General features: G+C 48.3%; 1 protein-coding gene and 1 pseudogene across 2 annotated transcripts; one reads left to right on the top strand and one right to left on the bottom strand.

The window, feature by feature from the left end:
- Nucleotides 1-7,817: 7,817 nt before the first annotated feature.
- LOC131393103 (ral guanine nucleotide dissociation stimulator-like) lies at nucleotides 7,818-13,112 on the top strand. 2 transcript variants are annotated; one of them, XM_058523538.1, is made up of 4 exons: nucleotides 7,818-7,974; nucleotides 8,471-8,540; nucleotides 10,082-10,153; nucleotides 12,525-13,112. In XM_058523538.1, the coding sequence occupies exons 1-4, from the start codon at nucleotides 7,825-7,827 to the stop codon at nucleotides 12,563-12,565; spliced, it is 333 nt and encodes a 110-aa protein (XP_058379521.1). In that variant the 5' UTR covers nucleotides 7,818-7,824; the 3' UTR covers nucleotides 12,566-13,112. The 2 variants fall into 2 exon arrangements, with proteins under 2 accessions (XP_058379521.1, XP_058379522.1); XM_058523539.1 differs by lacking the exon at nucleotides 8,471-8,540 and adding an exon at nucleotides 10,597-10,671 and having other exon boundaries at nucleotides 12,525-12,874.
- LOC131393772 (stimulated by retinoic acid gene 6 protein-like) lies at nucleotides 12,977-19,762 on the bottom strand (annotated as a pseudogene).
- Between the last annotated feature and the right edge of the window lie 1,416 nt (nucleotides 19,763-21,178).

The raw sequence follows: 21,178 nt of genomic DNA on the forward strand, positions 1-21,178 counted from the left end.
GTCTTAGTCGAAAGACCAAGGAGTGTACTCACTGGTCAGCCCAGGGCCTTGTGAGGGCTATCCTGCTACCGGGACTCAGAAATCGAATTCTCTGGGCTATTTTTTTTTCTCCCTGAAATCCAAAGACATATTCCCTTCTAAGCAAATATTTTTAGCGTACCATCTCAAAACAGTTCTTTGGGCTGATTCTTATGTGAAGGCACGAGTTCCCTGCCTGTTTCTTCCCTGCACCTAGCTGGCTTCATACCATCTAAGCCATGATGGAGTCCCCAGAAAGCTCCATGCCTTGGCCTGTTCTTTAACCTCTTCCTGGAATGCCTCTTTTTTTTCCTTATCCACTGGGGTAACTCCCACTCATATTTCAAAATTTAGCCCAAGCAACACCTTTTTTTTTTTTGATCCTACACTTATGCCCCCTACACACACACATACACTGCATTCTTACAGGCTGAGTGAGGTTCCATTTGTTCATTCTACCAACAGTTATTAAGCACGTGATTTGTGCCTGATACATAGTAGGCTGCACTCAGCAAATGTTTGTAGAATCAACAAGCAAGTCGCGATAATTATGGTATAATAAGTGCATTAAATGGGGGTGAATCTGCTTCTGCGGCGCAGAGCGGAGAACCGGGGGTGCCTGTCCATCTTGCTGAAAAGCTCTGCTTGCTCAGTGCGGTCACACCAGCCAGTTGCTGATGGTGTTCCTTAACTGTCGCTCTGCTTCTGTGGGAGGTTAGCACTGTAGCTTTTCATGAAGACTCATTGCAGGGCCTCTGAGGCTAAAGGTCATTCCATAGTTTTGTCCTCATGTATATTAGAGCTTTGTGAGCTTCCAGTAAATATTAAACAACAGCAGCACCTTCCTCTTGGCTCATTCTCTTGAGCTGAGTCCAGGAAGACCGTTTTACGCAGTCTTTAGCCCTTCTGCTCCTTGGAAACCCCAAAAGAGCCCAGTGCAGTTGGTGTGACTATGTCTTCCTGGGCTGACAGAAGCCAGTGCTGCCGTGCTGGATAAACAGCAGAGAATGGAGGAAGACAGGGAGGTGCCAGGTAAACCCCCTTCAGGGTCTGTAGACATTAAAGACTAAGAGTAGTCTGTAGGCTACTGCCGGGCAACAGAACTGACAAGGAACAAGCTCCAAGAGCACTGTGGTGAGGAACTGGATTCCTAAAGGAACACCAGTCACTGGAGAACAGCTGGACCATTTTGGGCTTGAATTTCCTCATGGACCAGCAGAGGGTAAGGAGACTCCTTTTGATGGTTTTTGTTTAAAGTCTCATGATTGATGTTGATGTGCACAGTCAGCTTAGGATCTATGCTGAGCATTCTGCGTTTTTTAGACCCTGGTTCTGCTGGTTTTCCATATCCTTGTGGCTGATCACCTTCTATGTTAGGTGTGTGGCTTTCTTTGAGGCTCTCAGACAGTCTTTCAGGCACATGCTTTCTGAAGCCAATTGTCAACCACCTTGAAATTTTTCACCCGTAGGTGCAGATGCTGCTTGTGCTAAATTTCTGCAGCCCAAACCCAGGAAGGAGAGGATACATTTTCAAGCTTCCCACACATGCCCTTAGGGCAGTTGCCCTCCTGTGGGCCAGGCCACAGTGCCACAGGACCTGTCATAAATGCAGGGACTATTGACTTTGGTAATATTAGTCTCTCTTTTCTTATCCTTGTGGTTGTGGAAACTGGCTAAATTCCGGAATTCTGTAGCTCTCCCCTGTGGTCGAAGGAATCACCCATAACTGCTGTCTGGTTACCTGTTCTCATCCCTGCTAGCCCTGAATTACCAGTCAGGGTCCACCTCTGGGGAAACAGAGTAGATGTGATGAGATGAGCTGGTGACTGTGTAGTTTCTAGAAATGAGTTATGAAGATTTGGTCTGATCAGTCTCTCTGCCCAACTTTGAGGAAGAAGAAGGGTACTGACACCATGATCTCAAACTTTTTATTTCCCAGTAATCTCTGCAACATTCCTTCAACAAAGATCTATAGAACACATGCTCTGTGGAAGGCAGTGGGAACCATCTAGGTTTTTCTCCCTCTTGATCTCAGTGAAATACTGGGATTCATTTTTCCACCTGCTCATCCCAGTCTCTGGTTGTTTTCCTCTGTTCCCCACCTCAGAGGTTTTCTTTGCCTTAATCCTGCCTAGGGAAGCTCATAACCTCCAAGCAATCACTTTAGTTGCTTTGGAGCCTTTTCGACACAGCTGCCATTCCCACGTCAAAAGTCAGATGAAAGCAAGTAAATGTACTTCACATTTAGCATGCCGAATGAGGAGACTCCTGCCTGTTAGGAGGGGTGCTCCCCATGCTCATCGCAGCTATGAATCCTTATAGAGAGCTTGGGAAGAGGTTCCCTAGCTGCCTTCCCCTTCCTTCTTTCTCCACCAGCTCCTGCTGTGGAGCAACCCCTCCTCTTACTTCCACTGCTTTGCCCTTATACATAATCTCACTGTGTTGTAAGCATGTACTCTGCAGAGAATGGGTGTCTTGCACACACACATTCCAAGCTGCCCACATATGTCTTACTGCCTGACAAACACATCTAGACAGGCTTCTCTTACCCGAAGGGAGATTCTGGTTGTCATGTGTTTTCATTTCCTCCAGCTCATATAGTCGGACGGTCCTATTCTAGCTGCTTGTCCCTCTCTTATTCACCGCCACCTGCTCCTGCCCTCTGAGGTTTTTACCGTGTTCCCTAGATGCCACAAAGTCTCTGACAGTCACATTATTCTTGGGACAATGTCTTTTTATCCCTCCTTCATCCTTGTTAGGGCGGCAGAAAACCCCAATTCCACCCAACAGCCAAAGAAGTAGTCATTAGGCATATTTTGTGGGATCTTTGCATCTTGATTTCCTTTTAACTCACTCTTCTTCCTAGGACTTCTCCCAGCAGAGGAGAGGCCAGGTTTTTCTCTCTAGGCACTTGTTTTTGCCCATTACTAATCACTACCACTTGTTTCTCTAGAAATTATAGCTGATTTTGTTAATTTTTCTAATACCCCACGTGCACATCCTGGATATTTCAGGACACTTGCTTTTAATCAAGGTGTCCTTTATATCCAGGTTTGATCCTCTCCATTAAGCATTAAGGGTTTTAGCCTCACTCTTGAAACCTACTTCTGTTGTGTCCTCACAGTTTATATCAACAGCAAAGCCATGTTGATTCTAAATGACTTGTGGTCTTCTTTGGATTTTGATAGTTTCTTTTTAATGGTTCTTCTCTACATTTTCTGCCCTTATGGGCATAAAGTAGCCTAGAAAATTAACCATCTCAGGTAAAAGGAATAGCAATACTCCAAGATCCAGTGGTCAGGACTGGAAAGTGGTTTTTTATTTGTTTATGTTTGTTTGTTTTGCTAGTGGATGTCATCTTCAGTCTTCATGGAACTTCCTTTAAGGATGAACTCCCAAAACCACTGCAATGACATGACTGACAACTGAGATAGCTTAGTAGTGATTCTGGTTATCCTTCAGAGGCTGATGGTTGTGGCAGGACTACAGTGTGTTGGGAGATGCCTGTGGTTAGTTTGCTGATACACTATTAATGAATCAGTTCACTTACAGAGTAACCCTCCTAGTTGGCTGGCCTTTGTTCAGAACTCTTATTACATTATCTGAAAAAAGCCAATAAGAACCAAATGTATGCCATTGATTTTCCTCCAGTGAATCATTCTTGAAAAAGTGAATTTTGTATGGTTATTCCAGGTCTCCAAATAAGTGTTTCTCAACGTTTTTCCCCAACCCATGCCTTCTTGCTGATAAACATAAATGTCTTATAAGTGCTCCCTAAAACTTCTAATACAACTTGTGGGAGGGGGTGCCCCAACTATTTGGAGAGCTGGCACCTTCTGTATATACCTAGGAACCTCGAGGATACTGTCAAACTGTGCTGTTTTGTAGTCCATGTTACAAAAAAAAGGTGATGGCTTTTAATATTTGCTTTCCAGATATAAATGTATGTTATAATTGATATGCTTTTTCAGTCCACTATTTCTCTCCTCCTCCTGGAGTTCTGATTCATACCTTGCCACCTGCCCCAGGATCCACCTGATTGCTCTGATCTTTGTGTTCCTATTGCACTAAAAGTTTTTTTCTCTTTTTATTATAGCATGAATATATCACAAGTTATTCAATAATTCTCCTTTTGAGGTTATTTCCACCTTTTTATCACTGTAAAGAAATGCTCCGATAAATATATTTTTACATATGCCCACAAGTCAAAGAGGATCAGCCTCTCATATAGAGGAGGGTTTTCTTCAGTCAAAGGTATATTAGTAGCTGTCCATCTCTGCTAGACCTTCCAACCACACAGACTCTAAGAGAAGCTTGAGAATTCCATTCTTGCATCACTCCAGTCAAGGGGAAAGCTTACCTTATACCCTGCAATGCTGTCCTTGTCTTTTAGAGGTAACCATCTTTAAATCAAAAGACAAGATGTAGTTCTCTAATCAAAAATGTAAAATGATCCTAAGGCTGTGTTTTTCAAATTGCAGGTCCAGACCCACAAGGAAGTCCTGAAATCATTTTAGGGAGTCACTGTCAGGATTGTTCTAATGAAACAGGAGAGAGAGGATAGGAAATATCAGGGAGCATCACATGTAGTAAATGTAGGATTGTTTCCCAAAACGTTGGGTTCAGTTATAGATCTATGAACACGTGTTTATTACTGTGTGACAGGGTCACGTCGTAAACTGTTTCTTATGGGTCACAGTCAAGAAATCTGAAAAACTTACCACGGAAGGTTTCTGAGGAAAACACTGTGGCCTTGGAAATAGTAATTGATCGTGAGGAAGGTCCGCAGTGAAGGGTTGTGTGTTGGTTTTGCATTTTCCCTCTTGCTGTGCCTGTTCCTCTCACTAAGCTGTGGACTTGTTTTCCCACCTAACCATAGAGCACAGCTGGTGCTCTTGAGGCGTGTGGGCACTGTCTGGGGACTATAGGCTCAGCGTCTTCAAGAGCCCCCTGGGTCCACAGCCTCAGCAAAAGCTCAAACATACACACTCTGTCCTCTCCACCCCAGCCCCACCCCGACCCAGGCTGCATACCTTCCTTAGGTCACATGGACTTTTAAAAGAACATGAGCATTCTAAATGCTTAAGACTACATACTCCAGGCACACTCATTAACAGATAGACAACTGAAGCCTGAAGCCTAAAGCAGTAAAGCAACATGTTCTGGGTCACAGCAGATCCAGAACTAAAACAAGTCACCAGGTTGCCAGCTCTAGGATTTTTTTATTACGTAATTAATGTGCAATGTAAAAAAATTAGAAAATACAGATCAACAAAAAGATGGAAAAATATGTATGCGTTCTTAGAAAAATTAGATCATAACGAGCATTTTTGTGACTTGCTTTTTTCATTAATATGTTCATATATTTTGAACATCTTTTCATATCAATAAGTAGACTTCTACCTCAATATTTTTCATATTGTTTGGTCTTCCATCGCACCATAATTTAACCATTCCCCAGTTGTCCAATATTTGTTTGCAATCAGGGATAAAAAGGACTTTTTAATCACAGTTTATTATTATTCGTCCACTGGGTTATGAACACCTTAAGTGATTTCCCGAATTTGATCAATAAACCTTTCCTCAATAAATCTCCTTTGCCATTGCTCTTTAAAAGACAGTTACTTATTCAAAGTGAATATTCCTTAGTCATATACTTTAATTTTACAAATGGGGAGAGGGGATCTTTCCTTTCTTATCAGTTTTTAAATTCAAAAATATGGATTGGGTTTCTGTGGTAACAATTGATAGCAGGGCAAGCACCCAGGCAGTGTAGGAATTTGCAGCACTGTAGTGCATACAAGAGCTGTTTCTGGAAAGATGATGTGGCTATCATCAGATATTATGTGTATTAAAGCTTTATTGAAAAATCAAAAAGACTTCTCCACAATTAATTAATTGGGAAATGTTTATTACTTGTCTGTTCTCTTCCAGACACATTGCTAGGCAGTGCAGATAGGCACTGTCCAGGGTAAAAACAATCTAATGGAGGAAACTGACATTGATCAGATAATCATCCTATCAAATATGTAATGACAAAGGTAAGTGCTCTGGAGCAGAAGAACATCGTGCTGTGAGCACTCCGAGTTGCACTGGGGAGTCAGCAGTGACTTCCCCGAGGAATCGGTCCTTGAGCTGAGCTCTGACAGATGAATAGGCACTAATCCCATGGGAAGGAATGTTCAAAGGTCCCCAAAATAGAGGAAGCATGGCAGACAAAGACTGAAAGGAGGCCATTGTGGTTGGAACACAGAGTAAAGAAGGGAGGCCAGGCCAGCAGGGCCTCACAGGCTGTGGTAAACAGACTGATTTGGAGGACTTTATGCTGAAAGCTGTAGAAAGCCATTGAAGAGTTGTAAGCAGGGGATAACGTAACACCTGAATGTCCCAGAGACATCTTTAATTCAACATGTACAAAACCCAATTTCATTGTCCCTCTTTCTTATTTCCCAATTCCTGTAAATGGCACTACCATTCTTCTAGTTAATCGATTTAGAACTGCCCTCTCAATAAGTCAGAGAAAGACTGAAGGAAATACTGTATGATTTCACTTATATGTGGAATCTGAAAACATTGAACTCATAGAAACAGAGTTAGAATGATGGTTGCCAGGTGCTGAGGGGTGGGGAAAGTGGGGAGATGTTGGTTAAAGGGGACAAACGTTCAGTTATAAGATGAATAAGTTCTGGGGATCTAAGGTACAGCATGGTGACCATAGTTAACAAAACTGTACCGTAGACTTGGAAGTTACTATGAGAATAGGGCTTTAATGTTCTCACCATAACAACAAAAAAATGGTAATTATGTGAGGCGAGGGATGTGCTAACGAACCTTACTTTGTAAGCATTTCATAATAGATATGTGTATCAAATCTTCATGTCATATATCATAAACTTATACAATGTTTTATGTCAGTTATAAAGCTGAGAAACAACTATAGTCATGTGTTGCCTAGCAACTGGTATATGCTTTGAAAAACGTGTCATTAGGCAATTTTGTCATTGTGCAAACATCATAGCGTGTACTTACACAAACCTAGATGGTATAGCCTAAAACACACCTAGGCTATATGATACTGATCACGTGGGACCACTGTCATATATGCCGTCCATCATTGACTGAAACGTCATTATGCCATTTGTATTTCTACGGAAATTTTGAAATCAGATAGTGTCCACCAGATATCTGCTTATATTTTATAAGCTTATATCTGCACAATATTTTATTGTGATTATATGAATCTATAGATCAATTTGGGGAGAAGTGATATCTTAACAATACCTAGCAAAACAAACAAACACAAACACCTAAAAAGCAAAACAAAACATAAAAAAGAAAGAAATGATATACTGAGAATAAATATTTGCAATCCCTTACAAAGGGGCTCACATCCCCGATATATAAAGAGCTCCTAGAAATTGATAAGAAAAAGAACACAGTAGAAAAATTGGCAAAAGACATGAACTCACAGTTCACAGAAAAAGATATATGAATAGCCTTAAATATAGGAAAATATGCTCAACCTCAGTCATAATATGACAAAATTGTGAAATTTAAAAGTTTGACAATACATTCTAAAGCTGGGGGAGAAATAAAAGTGATTTCCTCCTCTCTAGACTCTTCAGGCCCACCATATCCAGTGCCCTGTGGACCCGCCTGATTGCATTGGCGGTGCCCGCAGGGCTCCAGAGGACTTGGGCACTCAGAGGTGGAAGGTGGAGAGGATGGCAAAGAACTCACATCCTGAGCAGAGCCGTTGATCCAGTGCACACGCGTGCACAGCGAGGCGAGGCTCAGCCAGAGCAGATGAGGCTCCAGCTCCCCACCTCACAGCTCATCGTCTTCCCTTCTGCAGGAGTGCTGAATCCTCAGGAACTTCTCACTACACACCATCCTCTCTGCTCTGCAGAGCACCTCCATTCACTGTCTGAAAAAGACACGAGGAGAAGTTTCCAGGTGGGTAGTCCTCTTTCCATTGGAGCACCAGGGTGGATGAGAAATCTGCCATAGGGCTGGCATTGCCCCCTCTTTCAGCTGGGATCTCTCTGGAGGCAGTGAACCCTGGGGACAGGGACTGGGCTGGGGTCTCTAAGCCTCCCTAGGACCTTAGGCCACCAGTTCTGCTTCAGGAATCAGTTTCCTTAAGCATCAGAGACTGGGTTGAGCCAAATTGGAGAGTTTCAAGTGTTTACTTTATAGCAACAAACTCTGTGTCCAGTTGAAACCCAAACTGGTCAAACAGAGCTGCTCAGAAGAAATGCAAATGGAGGCCCCAAGTGACCAACATGAAGGCTCCCTTCCCCAGGCCCACGGAGCCCTTTGAGGAACCCAGTGGAAACCCTCATCCGAACAGTTTGGATCTTTTGGGTTCTCAAATAAAAGGAATTTGTACTCACACCCCTCCCATAATTCCAAAATTTCTCCTTCCTTCTTTCCTTTCCCCTCCCCTCAGGAAGTGCTCCCGAAAGTGTCAAAAGCTGTGCAGCAAAGACAGTTCACTGAGCAGGGAGCTGCTCATCAAGGTAGAGTGGAGACTGGAGGTCTGGAAAGAGAGGAGGGGTGGGAGGGGAAGGGCGAATAGGCAAGATGTGGTTTTGTTTCTCATTAAGTATCTTTGAGAAATTCCAGTCTTGTCTAGATGAACAGGAAGAGGGATCTGTTTGATCCATGAGCAGGTGAAAGGGGAGGTTGAGGGGCAGTTGAAGGGGGGAGGCCCTGGTAATTGGATAGAGTGGTGGTGCCTGGGCTGTTCCAGGAAGGGTTGCTGAGCTGGCAGAATCAGCAGGTGTCTGGCTTCCATGCTGGTCCATCCTGCTAGCACTTAGCTTCCTGCAGGCTGTTGGGGTGGGTAGGGGTTCCTTTCTTTCCTCAATCAGTCCAGCCTGTCCCCAGGAGTCCAGGCCCCTGCTGCTCCTCCTATCTTCACTGCATCTCCAAGGGGAGGGCACCCTGCCTGCCCTAGGGATGGGCACTGTAGGGGAATCCCACAGGCGAGGTGGACAAAGGGGCTGCCTCGGCTTGGGTCCAAATGGCTGGACCGGGGACAGGTATGTGTGCGTTCTGGAACTTCCTACTCTGCCCCTGTAGCAGTCACTGCTGATCAGTCGCAGTTGGGATTCTCACCTGGGTGTCTAGTTGGCAATGACACACGCCCTAGATTTTATGAGTCTGGGGAACTGATGGATTCTTAGTGGGTCCTTTCTGAATGAAGTCAGAAGCTTCGTGTGCAAGAGGAAACAAAGTGTTCGCAGCCTGTGCCCTGGTCACCCCCTACCCTGTCAGTCGTGATGGCTCTCAGGAGTCCCCTTCCTGAGTACATGAAGAAAGTGCTATTCAGGGGAACGTCCTGAGGGGCACCTTGGGGAGGTGAAGCCTTTGGCATGGCCTCGGGCCCAGCCTGGGGGGGGCAGAGACTCCCATGGGGCTGGGACAGCAGGAGCCTCTCAATCAACCTCCCGAGACACCCCATCCCTCTCCATCCATGGCTCAGCCAGACTGGGGGCTTGGACACTCACTGAGAGCCCAGAGGACAGGACTCTGGTCAGTGGTGGGGCTGGGGTGGGGTGAAGGCAGCTGGGATAGGGCCTCTGGCTAGAGCGGGGAGCAGCCTCCTCTGTGGCCTCTGAGCAAGTCACTGCCCCTCTTTGGGCGTCTGTCTCCTCATCTGGAAAATGAAGGGTGATGATCCTGTGGTGCAGGCCTCACAGGGTGGTGATGAGGTACAAGGGAAGAAAGGAATGTGCTGGAGGTGTGAGGGGAGAACAGTGATGATAGTAATATGGCATTGAGTCCTCAGGAGGCCCTGTGAGGTAGGTGGAGTTCTCACACTTTCCAGATGAGGAAATAGGCCCAGGGAGGCCAGGCCACAGGCCTATGACCACACACCGGTGGGTGTTGAAGCTGGGACTGTTCTAGAATCAGAGGACGCTGAAGGGCAGAGAAGTTGGTACCAGCTGACTGGGATCAGATGTCCAGGGTCCGAGGTTAGGGGTCCTGGGGGGAAATGGGGGGAAATGGGGTGATGGGGGTATGGCCTCACTGACCCTGTCCTTGACCCTGGCAGGAGGGGCCTTCCAAGTCTGCCATCCGGGAGATGCTACCCCAGAGAGCCCACAAGAAGTGGCAGCAGGCGCAGGTGAGTGTGGCTGTGGGGGAGGGGCTCTAGGGTCAGAGGCGAGGGGGCTTCCCCCTCCCAGCTGCAGCTCTCCAAACCAAGAGAGGAGGGCCCTTCCTCCTCCAGCCCTGCCTCCTGTTTCCACAGTGCCTGAAATCTTCCATTAGAAGTGACCAGGAGGAGGGCCTGGAAGAGCTGGGTGCAGGATGGATTTGGGGGTGGGGAGAGGCCAGAGACCACATACCCTCTGATTTGCAGGCCCTGGGAGGTGATTAGGAGTCTGCTGTTCTTAGAGGGTGGGGGGGGTGGGGGGGAATTGAGGGGAGGCTGCTAAGGGTCCTAGGCTGCTCCATGTGGGAATCCTGGGGTGGGCCACGAGGCTGAGGGTGAGGAGTTTTCAGGGGAGGGTCCGTGGAGGCACCTGAGAGTGGGGGCTCATCACCGCTCCCACCCCGATGGCACAGGGTGTTGTCCTTTTCCTTGGCACATTCCTCACTGACCTAGTGATGCTGGACACTGTGATGCAGGATTATCTGGAGGTGAGTGAGCCTGGGGGTAGAGCAGGGGGGCCAGGATCCTGAGGCTTGGGAGGAGAGAGCTCCCGTACTGAGCCCTGAGCTCTCAGCACTTGGCAAACCTCCTGTCCTGAGAGCCTCTCAGCCACCCTGTGAGTGAAAGGAGGCTCTGCATAAGACACCCGTCCCAGTTCCCCAGGCTGGTGAAGCAGCAGAGCCGCCTGACTGCAAAGCTGCAGGAGGTTTTGTTGGGGCTGGAGTCAGCCTCTCCCCCAGACGGTACCCATGGAGAGGAGAGACGTTGGCTTGCTTCAAGTCAGACAGCACAGAAGTGGCCGAGCAGTCTCTTCCTGCCTGAGGCCTCAGTCTCCCCATCTGTCATCAGAGAGGGTTGGGCTGGAAGATCCCTGAGCCTCAGCTCCCATGTCCCCCCAGCTCTGAAGCCCAGAGCCTGGCCTAGGTCCAAGCCTGTTTTCTGTGTGTGCTGCCCCCTTGAGGGATCTGGTGGTAGTGCAACATGAGAAGACCTGAGGATGAGGGGCTAGTTATGGGCTGGGGGCTCTTTCTGAAGGACTTTGGCTGCCTGCCTCTCAGGAGAATCGGATCAACCTCCAGAAAAGGACTAAGGTGAGCAGCTGTGGCACTCACTGCAGGGGAGGGTAGGGCAGTGGAAATCAGAGACCCGCTGGGCAGGACCCTCCCTGCTCCATCCCCTATGTCTTACATTTATTGGGAGAGTTTGGTGACAGAGAAGTGGGAAACGCACTGGATTGGCGGGTGAGGGAAAGGGGCTGGCATCAAGGACAGCTTCCTGGAGGAGGGGCTAGTTACACCCATCCGTGAGAACAGGTTGGACCTGGATGGAATTGGAGGGAAGGAGGGTTCTCATCTGAGCAACGACCCAGGACCGAGCCCTTCCTCACTCCTTACCCCAACAAGGCCCCTGCAGCATCCCCCACCCAGGTCCTGTCTGCATTTTCTGTCCTTCCCTCTGCCCCGGGAATACAAAGTCGTGAGAGAGATTCTGCTGCTCCAGGTGGCTGCAAATCATTGCATCCAAGCCCGAGGAGGGACTTGGGGCCTGGTCCAGGACATGGAGCAGCTCAGCAAGAATGAGAGGTGAGGCCAGGCAGGAGCTGGGTGGGGGCAGGTGCAGACCCTGCCCTCATGGCCACCTCTCCTAGTTTTCTCAGTTTCTAAAAGCAGAATGACAAAGCTTAGTTGTGGAGTGTTAAGAGAGATAAGTATGGCAGACACACCTAGCAACACGACTGGTTTACAGGAGGTACTCAGTAACGATTACTGAGTTGCAGTGGCTCTGGGACTTGTGAGGTGGACAGGGATTTCTCTCACCCTGTTGGTGGAGCCTCCTGGCTCTTGCACAGGCTTCATGAGTGACTTGGAATGATCAGATTTTGTACAGGTTCCAGGCCCTCAGAGACTTGAGGCTTAGCTGTGAAGAATTTGGGTCAGTACTGGGCCCTCTGTACAACAAGAGATGTCCAGGCCTCCCAGCCTGGCATCGGGGCCTAAGGAGGAATGGTCTAAGCAGCCCCCAGTGCCCTGCACTGCAAACACCAGAGGGCTCATCCTCCTCAAACAGGCGTGGACCTTTCCGGCTCCCACACCTCTGCTCTTGTTGTCCCCCACCTAGAATGCCTGCCCACCCCATCTCTGCCTCCTCAGACAGGCAGCTGTCCCAGGTGATCCTCCCTTGTCAGAGGGAATCTGTGCATCTTCTTTGTGACCAAGACCCTGGTCAGTTTGGATCTGTCCCTCTTCCCAGTGGCCCTGGCAGGGAGAGCTCACTGTGTGCCGGCTCACTCTCCCAGATTGGAGGCTGGGATCATGGATTTCCTTCTCTCCCACCACCGTAGGGCCTGGAAAGGAGGAAGCAATGAGGACCCCGTTGGATTAAGGCCACACTTTCTTCCCAAGAAAAACTGCGTCAAACGGTTAAACTCTCCTCATATAGAAATTTTACCACCTTCTTCAGTGGCACAAAGTTCTGTCCTGTGGTCAAACTAACTGCTTCTCGCCATGGAAGTCCCCAGGCTGCCTCCTAACCATGGATAGTGGAGCTCATTATTGGGCAAAGTCTGTTCAACAGAAATTCTCTTTAGTTCTTGATCTTTTTGCCAAGGGAGTGAATTAGACCTGAGACTTCCTTGTTCAGCCCAGGTGCCATCCTGGCCAGTGCTATGTGCCACTTGCATGGACAGTAGCTGTGCATCCCATCACACTGCAGGGGACAGCTGCTGGGGGGCCTGGGCCTTCTCTCAGCGGCAGTGATCCTGGAATGGCCTGGTGGCACAGTTGCAGGTCAGCGTCAGCATTCCAAGCACATCACTGGAATCGGGGTAAACTCCTGGGAACCATAACCTGCTCTCGATTTTCTGAGCATGACCAGTCTGGGGTTGTTGATGAGGGTCTGCAGCAGGAGCCACCTCGTCCTGGACCTGGCTGAGATGCGGGGACCTAGGATAGACTCAGAGTAGACGAATTGGAATGAGGGGGCAGCTTGTCTCTGTCCTCCTCAGAGGCTGTAGGAAAAGCTGCCCAGTAGATGTGAGGAGTAGGAGAAGGAGCTGGACCAGGACTCCTGGGGACATGAGGGCGGCTGGAGGGGTGCGAGTTTGTCCCACAGAGCTGAGTATCTGCAGTGTTGGGAACAGTGATGAACACAGTCCAGATCGCTGCTGACAAGACATGGCTAACTGATGGGCTTCCGAGCAGAAGGCAGAGCAGAATAACAGGGGTGGGAGGAGACACTAGAGCCTTGAGGGGGCAGGAGTTGGTGGCCGGGAGAGCTTGTGGTGAGCAAAACTGAGTGCTATCTTGGAGGGCATCTGGCCTGCATCCTGGGATATGGGTGGGGTCTCAAATGGGGGAATGAAGGACTCAGCTAGCAGAACTAGAGCTCATTTCCCAGAAAAAGGGAGGAACCCAGTCAGAAAGACAAGGACACAAGGCCTCAGGGGTCCCATAGCCAGGCTGACTGGGGGCTAAGCCTCCTGATCTCCTGGGTAGAAGGTTTCCCAGGGCATGGAGTGTGGAGGAAGGGGGGTGGGGAAGGGTAACCTGGGACATCTCAGGAATCCCAGAGAAGGCTTAGGGTACTTTTTCCTCTCATCCAACCCCAGTGTAGATTCAGACAGGAGACTTACCTGCTGACTGATTTAGGTACCAGTATTTGATGGCCTGCTACAGCCTTCTCTCCCTGTGGCCTGTGATCAGGATGTGGCAAAAGCTGACAAGCACAGGGTTGGTATGATAATGATCCACATAGAGCATGCCAATCCATGCACTGTACCCTGAAAGCCAGAAGACAAGTCAGGCCAGGCAGTACAGCCCAGGATGGCCCAGTTCTTGCTTTTTATAACATAACTGCAGCATCACTTTGTTCCTAAATGGTGCCCGTGTCTTTGCTGAGAATCTAGAAAATAAGGTAGAAAGAGCTGGAAGAGTGCTTAGAGATCACATCCTAATCTATCCATTCCATGGGGAATTTGAAGCTCAAAGGGGCCAGGAGCCTCTGTGGCTAATAGGAGAAGGCATCGGTCATATAATGAATGGATGAGTGAGTGAATGGACACGGGCCAGAAACAGAGCAAAAACCATTTCTGCTCCACAGAAGTGGCTGATTTTTGAGTATTGCAACCGAACAGACCGTTTTCTTAACTAAGTTTGTTTCCAACTAAGAATACCAATAATTCTGAGATGTGTTCTTTCTCAGAAATTTTAGAGCTGTGCATTCATACATTACCTTCTGTTTGGATAGAATTCCGCTACCTCTCACTGCCCTCCATGATACCTCAAAGGTCTGTCAAATGTGAGGTGTTGATAATAGCCTGAATTCCCTTCTGAATGAGTGTGTTTTTCCTACTCAGCTTCATAGCCTCCGTGGGAAGACAAGCTCTAAATATAAGTGAAGAGTGTGACCTGTGGGCCTCTGATACCCGACCTCCAGGCAACTTCTACAAAGGTGCAAGGCCAGCCCTCCCCAGATGCATGGCCCTCGGGGGCTGGCCACTTACCCATGTCTGCTCCCTCATAGCCACTCTGCACGATGGTCCTGTCGATGCGGGCGATCAGCCACGTGCCCAGGATGCAGCTGATGAGCAGCCTGGAGAGGCAGGCGCCCAGGCCCAGCAGCACGTTGTAGAAGAACAGAAAGTAGTTGAAGTTGTGGAACGCTTTCCTGCAAACGGAAGCAGGCAGAGGGCAGCACCCTTTCAGTATGAGAAGGTGGCTAGGCAGGCGGGCTAGGGGCCCCCCAGACCTGTGTCAAATCCTACATCTCCTGTCTCCTAGCTGTGTGACCTCGTGCTGTAAGCAGGAGCTGACTGTCCCCACCTCACAGCACTACTGTGAGGACTGGCTCAGAAGCAGTGTAGGGGGCACTGAGCCAGTGCTGGACAAATGTTACTGAGAACTGTCAAGTTTCATGGAATCCTTGGGTTTTGAGCTTTCCTGTATGATAAGAAATCTCATGTGGCTACAGCTGGTTTTGTGGTTCTAGCAGAGGTTGTGGCTTTCCCACTGTCTGTTGTGACAGTGACCTCCCCCCAGCTGGAACTGCTCCCAGTCCTCCAGATGAAACTTCCCACATGACCACCTGATCACGTGGTTTCCTGTTGCCTCTGGGATAAAGCCCCAACTCTGCATGCTGAATTTCTGGGCCCTCTCTGAGAGGGGCCTTTCTGGCATTGTCACTTTGTGCCCCCTCCCTGCCCCTCACCATCTAAGGCCACTGCACGGCCACCGTATTGGATTCTCATTCTCCTCCCAACATGTCCTGCCCTTTCATGGCTTCCTGCCCACATTCATGCAGTGGGGGCTGCCAGCCATGCCCTCTCCTCATCTCTGCCTGCAGGAATATGTCCAGCCTACCCATCTCAGCTCAAATGAACCACCTGCACTTGGGTTAACACTCCTGCCTCTCCTCCTCCATTATTCATGTTTCTCTAGTAATTCTTCCACACCCTCTGGAGTCTACTGTCCCTGTGTGTCTGTGTCTGTCAGCTCCAGTGGACTGTGAGCTCCTCACAGGCAGGTGATGTAGGGATATCTCTGTATCCTCAATGCCCATGTTGTTTCCTTCACTAGTGAACGGCTTTGAATGAATGAATTGGAAAGGATTACCATGGGCCAGCACTATTGTTCTAAATTCGTATCTTAACATTTCATCCTCTGAACACCTCATGGAGGTATGCACAATTATTTGTAAAATGAGGAAGCTGAGGTTCATAGATGTTTAGTAAGGTCACACAAGGTCACATAGCTCATAAAGGATGGAGCCAGGATTTGGAGCCAGGCAGTTTGGCTCCAGCGCCCACTCCTGACACTGCCCCTCACCTTCTCAGAGAGTGCCGAGTCCGCCCAGGACCCTGCCACGGGTGGAGAGGAAGGCACGAGAGACTGCTGAAGCCAAAGCCCTGCAGTGCCCATTCCCTTCTCTGCCCTCACCTGTTGTTGAGAGCCAAGGGCTTCTGCTTGTCGGCTGTGCCCATCTTTGGTTGCAGGAAAAAGCTGGCAGCGATCCATACCTGCAGGATCATGAGACCCAGGATGATGGCTATGGTGATGCTGAAACATAGGGTGAGACCATCCTGAGGTGGGCTTGTCCACTCTTCCCAAGCCCTTCTTGAATGCCGGGTGATAAAGAGGAGAGAGATGCTGACAGCCCGCCACACCAACAGTAGCATGAGCTTTATGCTTTCTGCCTACAGAGCATTTTCATGCCCATTGTGCAGATACGAAAATTGAGGCTCACAAAGGGGAGATGATTTTCCCAAAGCTACAGAGTCAGGTCTTCTGGCTCCAGAGCAGAACTCCAGGATTTAATTGATGTCCTTTTGTCCAGAGGGGGCAGCTGGGATGAGTGGTTTCACAGCATGGGAATCCAAGAAAGGAATGGAGTTTTTAGAAGAGCTCACAAAAGCCATGGGACAGTGGACAGGGCAGGCTCTGCCTCAGACTCACAGGGAGCTCTAGAGGAGGATGGAACCAAGGAGCTCAGAGCAGGGAGGTCCCCAGACAGTACCACATCCCGTCTTTGCATCCTCCGAGCACCAATGTGGGGTGGGGTTAAATGAGGCTTTGGTTTCCATTGCCTAGCTCCCAATCCTGCCTCCTCCCCCTCCTTGGACAAATTGCTTAGCCTCTCTGTGCCTCTGTTTCCTCATCTGAAAAAATGGGGCTAACGTAAGCCCCAATCTCAAAGGTTTCTTAAGAGAAAAGACGCATAGTAAATTCTCAGTAATGTCAGCATTCACCTTTATCTTCCATATGGGTTAACTGAGGCTCAGAGAAGCAACTTACCCAAAGTCACACAGGTGATCTAAAATCTAAGCTCAGATTCCCTCTCTCCTTCCACTATACTGTCTTGTCTCTCACTTGACCTCTCTGAACCTCAATCTTCCCAGCTATAAAATGGACATACTTGTATCCACCCCCCCCCGCCCCCGCCACACACACACACCAATGTGAGGACTCCATTCAACAGTGAGAGTGGAACCATTTTGTAAACTGTAAGGCTCCCACCACTGTGAGTTACTATGATGGTTCATCCCTGCATCAGGGTTGAGAGCATGGGGCCACAGGTTGGTGACAGCCCACAGGGAAGGGGCATTTTGGAGAGCAGCTGCAAGAGCCCACCAGCCCCAGGCCCTGGGTAATGACAGAAAGCCCCAGCACTTACGTCCCGATGCCCAGTCCTCGGAGCATCTCCAGGCCCTGCTTGTGGATGATGGGCAACACCAGGCCATACATGATGGCCAGGCCACACAGGCTCTGCACCACGTGGATGATGAGGTAGCCTGTGGGCCAAGGGAGGCAGTGGTCAGTCAAGCCCCTTATGTTCCAGTCCTGCGTGTTCCTCCCTGCATTCCTCCCTCCATCCTCCTCTCATCGAGGGCCCTGGCACTTTTGCTTATGCTGTTTCTTCTGCCTGACACCACTTCCCCTCTCTTCCTGCTGATCTCCTGCTCATCCTGCCAGGTGCAGTTCAAATGTCAACTCACCAGAAAGCATTTGTGCCCTACCCTGGGTGTGGATAGTCACTTCCCGCTCTGGGTCACCACCACCCTTAGCATATATGCCCTGTGGGCTCAGGACAGATGGTGATGATGATCTATATGAGTGTGTGCTTCTCCCTCCTTCCTGAAGGTCCCTCGTGGAGGAGCTGGGGCTGCTTCTGCCTCACCTCTCTCCTCCCTGCCCACACCTGGACTCCACAGGTGCCCAGGGAATGCGTGTTGAATTGAATGGGTCACGTGACGGCCCTTACCCCACAGAATGTAGGCTATTTGCCAGCCAGAGTACCTTGCAATGGCCACCTGAGATTTAAAAAAAAAAAGGGGGGGTCTCTCTCAGAGGGGAGAAAACCTTGATTGCCTGTGACACACGTGTCCAGCATCCCTGTCTCATTTGAGGTTCACCCACCAACCCACTGAGGCATGTGATATGATCATCCTCATTTTACAGATGAGGAAATGGAGGGCGGGATGGCGTAGTGACTTGTTCCGAGTCACTCAGCAGCAGAGCATACTAGAATGGAGGACACTGGACTCCCAGTCCGGGGCTCTTCCTCCCCCAGCTCCTGCCCCTGTCCGAGATGCAGGAGAGCAGGTTTTGGCAAATCGCTTAGTGTCGCAGCAGAGAAAGACCTCTGCAGGCTTACCACACTTTCCGACGAGGAAGGATTGTGGAACTTCAAAGGGAGAAAGTGTTTATCTCCTGCCCACAACCTCTCATGTGCTTTCTAGAGAAAAAGTGGGAAATTAGTAATGTCCATAATTATGGCACTTTCTGCACTTAGAGCTCAATAGATAATGGTTAATAAACCAAAAGGCCTTTGGAGGGAGATGGTGGGCAGCTCAGGCCCCCTGAATTGACCACAGCTCGCAGGACGGTTCTGATCAGCCTTAAAACTCTTAAATTTAATATATTTTGTAAAAATAACATAGTTTCCTGTCTTAATGGAGACTGATTGTCACTGTTGAGGCTGTGTCTTTTATCTTCTTCATTTTGCTCTATTTTCTGATTTTTTCTGTGATGAATATGTATTACTTATGTAACAATATTTTAAAATAGATAAAAACAGAAAACCATTTTTAATGATAGCCCCACCTTATAACAACATAAAGGGAAATGAAAAGGGACCACCACCCCTCACAATCCCACACCCCAGGAAATCCCATGTGCTAGTCTGGCTCTTTGCATAAAGATTAGGTTGGCATACTTATGATCATAGTCCACATTCACCTCTGTGTTCTCCTTTTTTCTTAACATCTTATCTCCAGCATTTTCCAGGTTGTTTTGAAATCTCATGACCACTTAATTGGGAAGACTTAGTATGAAATACGGGATGTATATTTATTACATGTTGAAATGATGATATCTGGGTTATGTTGGGTTAAATAAAATATATTATTAAATTGTTTTCACCTCCCCCTTTTGCCTTTTTAATAGTGTCTACTAGAAAATTCAGAATTGCATCTGTGGCTTTCATTGTGTTTCTGTTCAGCAGCACTGGAGTAGAGTGTGCTACCAGGAATATGAACACACATATAGATATATTTGCATAGAAAATGTCTGGAAGGATGCTCAGAGAATTAATACCAATATTTAGCTTTGGGGCAACAAAGTGGGGTCTGAATGGGAGGAAGACTTAGTTTACACTATGTTTTTTGTAACATTTAAAAAAAAAAAGGCCTGTGTGTAGGTTGGAATAATGCTAAGAAAAATAAAAATAGTGGCACACTGCTAGTGCTTCCCAGTTTGTAGGGTGCTTTCCCCTCCAATATCTCATTTACCCCATGGTCCTGTAAAGGGACAGGGCAGGGATCATCACTCCCAGGCAACAGCTGTGGGAGGGAGAGGCCAGCCTGGACAGGAATGAGGCCTCCGCACCACAGGTGCCCTCTCTTCCCTGTACCTCAGTTGCCCTCCACCCACGTCCACACAGCCAGTTCTGCAGGGTCGTTGTCCCTGGTTGTGGTCAAATGCCTCACTGAAAATCTCCCAGACACTTGCAGACTAATGAAAGAAGGAGCAGACATATCCCTACATCAGACAGGGTGGGGAGAGCAGCAGTGTGCAGGCCACCCATGGGGTCCAGGGAGAAGAAAGCAGAGAGGGAGCAAGCTAGGGTGGGGATGGAGAGCCGGGGCCTCTTTGTGCCAGGAGAGTCTTCTCTTGGATGCCATCTGCAAGAGACCTACCCTTTGGAGAACCAGATGGAGAGCATGTAAAGGCAGGATGCTCCGGGGCAGTGGGGATTGGCCCTGTGCTTCCTGTGAGTGAGTGTGAGTAGAGACTGAGCCAGAAAGAGAGAGGGGCAGAGACAAAGGCAGAGAGACAGAAAAGGGAGCAGTAGATACCTAAAATTCAACTGCTGTCTGCACGCAAATGCTGGTTACATGCTGAAGGCCGTCCCCTCCTCCTGCACTGCTGTTCTCGCACCTCCTGCACCTGGTCCCCTTGACCCAATCTCCTATGAGGTCCCCTTGAGCCAGATTCATCTGCTGGGAGCCCAGTGTGATTGGTTCTGGAGAGCAGGGCAGATGTGATAGCCAACAGAGATGCCAGAGTGTACAAGAAATGACAAAGTCTGTGGGGTCAGAAGACATGATCGGCTGCTAATGGCTTGGGTTACGTTGTTGAGTCTCAGCTTTCTGAGCTGTAAAAATGGAGATGAAAGTACCCCTCAGGGTTGTGGGACAATCAAAAGATTCTAGCACAATGTCTAGATGATAGTAGAAGCTCAAATCAGTAGTTGTTTGGTTTTTTTCTTACTACCAATCGATGTGGTTGTCCTACACCTTGCATACACTCCTGGTTCCGCTGCGGCCACTGCTGGCACTGCTTGGGAATTCTTAGGAAAGTCTGTCAGATGCTTTCCTGGCTGAAGACACAAATGACTCGCAGAGCCCTCTCACCTGTAACAGGCCAAAATGTGAAACAGGTAGCTCACACACGTGAGGGAGGCAGGCAAAATGGTCACCACCTAGACTCCTGAAATAGAAAAAGTGATATGAGAGGCTTCAGAAGATGAACCAGAAACAGTATTTTCAAAATGCAGAAACACATCAGAAAGGCCTGGGCAAAAAATATTGTACTTTCTTTAACACATTTCTTGTGTAAATAAAGTTTTGCTCATATTTCTGTTTCATTTTAGCCACACACACCCTTGATATAATTTATTTCCTGCACAGTCCTTCCTTTGGTATTAATATTTTCAATCTACAGTGAGTAACAGGAAGAGAAAATTATGGGGTATACACATCACAGGTTGCTTCCATCCTTGTAAAACCATTAATAGTTGAACTTCTGGGTGGTGACCCACCCCCAGTTAAATATCAACCATGTGCAAGGATAACTGGAATCGAGAGGTCTTGACTATTCATTCATCTTCTTTCAACAAGTTTTTAATATTTTGTATCTAATTTGCTTTTAGAGGGATTCTGTGTATTAGAGAGGGAGGGATGGAGAAACAGGGAAGGAAGATTTGTGGGTGTAAAAGCTT

Source organism: Diceros bicornis, chromosome 28, assembly GCF_020826845.1.
Source record: "Diceros bicornis minor isolate mBicDic1 chromosome 28, mDicBic1.mat.cur, whole genome shotgun sequence".
Taxonomy (NCBI): domain Eukaryota; kingdom Metazoa; phylum Chordata; class Mammalia; order Perissodactyla; family Rhinocerotidae; genus Diceros; species Diceros bicornis.

Excerpts from the sequence above, each read along its gene's own strand:
- LOC131393103 (XM_058523538.1), top strand. The coding sequence starts at position 7,825 with ATGAGGCTCCAGCTCCCCACCTCACAGCTCATCGTCTTCCCTTCTGCA. Across the intron at positions 8,541-10,081 it reads GCAGGGAGCTGCTCATCAAG|GAGGGGCCTTCCAAGTCTGC; the intron begins GTAGAGTGGAGA and ends TGACCCTGGCAG. Across the intron at positions 10,154-12,524 it reads AGAAGTGGCAGCAGGCGCAG|GGCCTGGAAAGGAGGAAGCA; the intron begins GTGAGTGTGGCT and ends CCACCACCGTAG.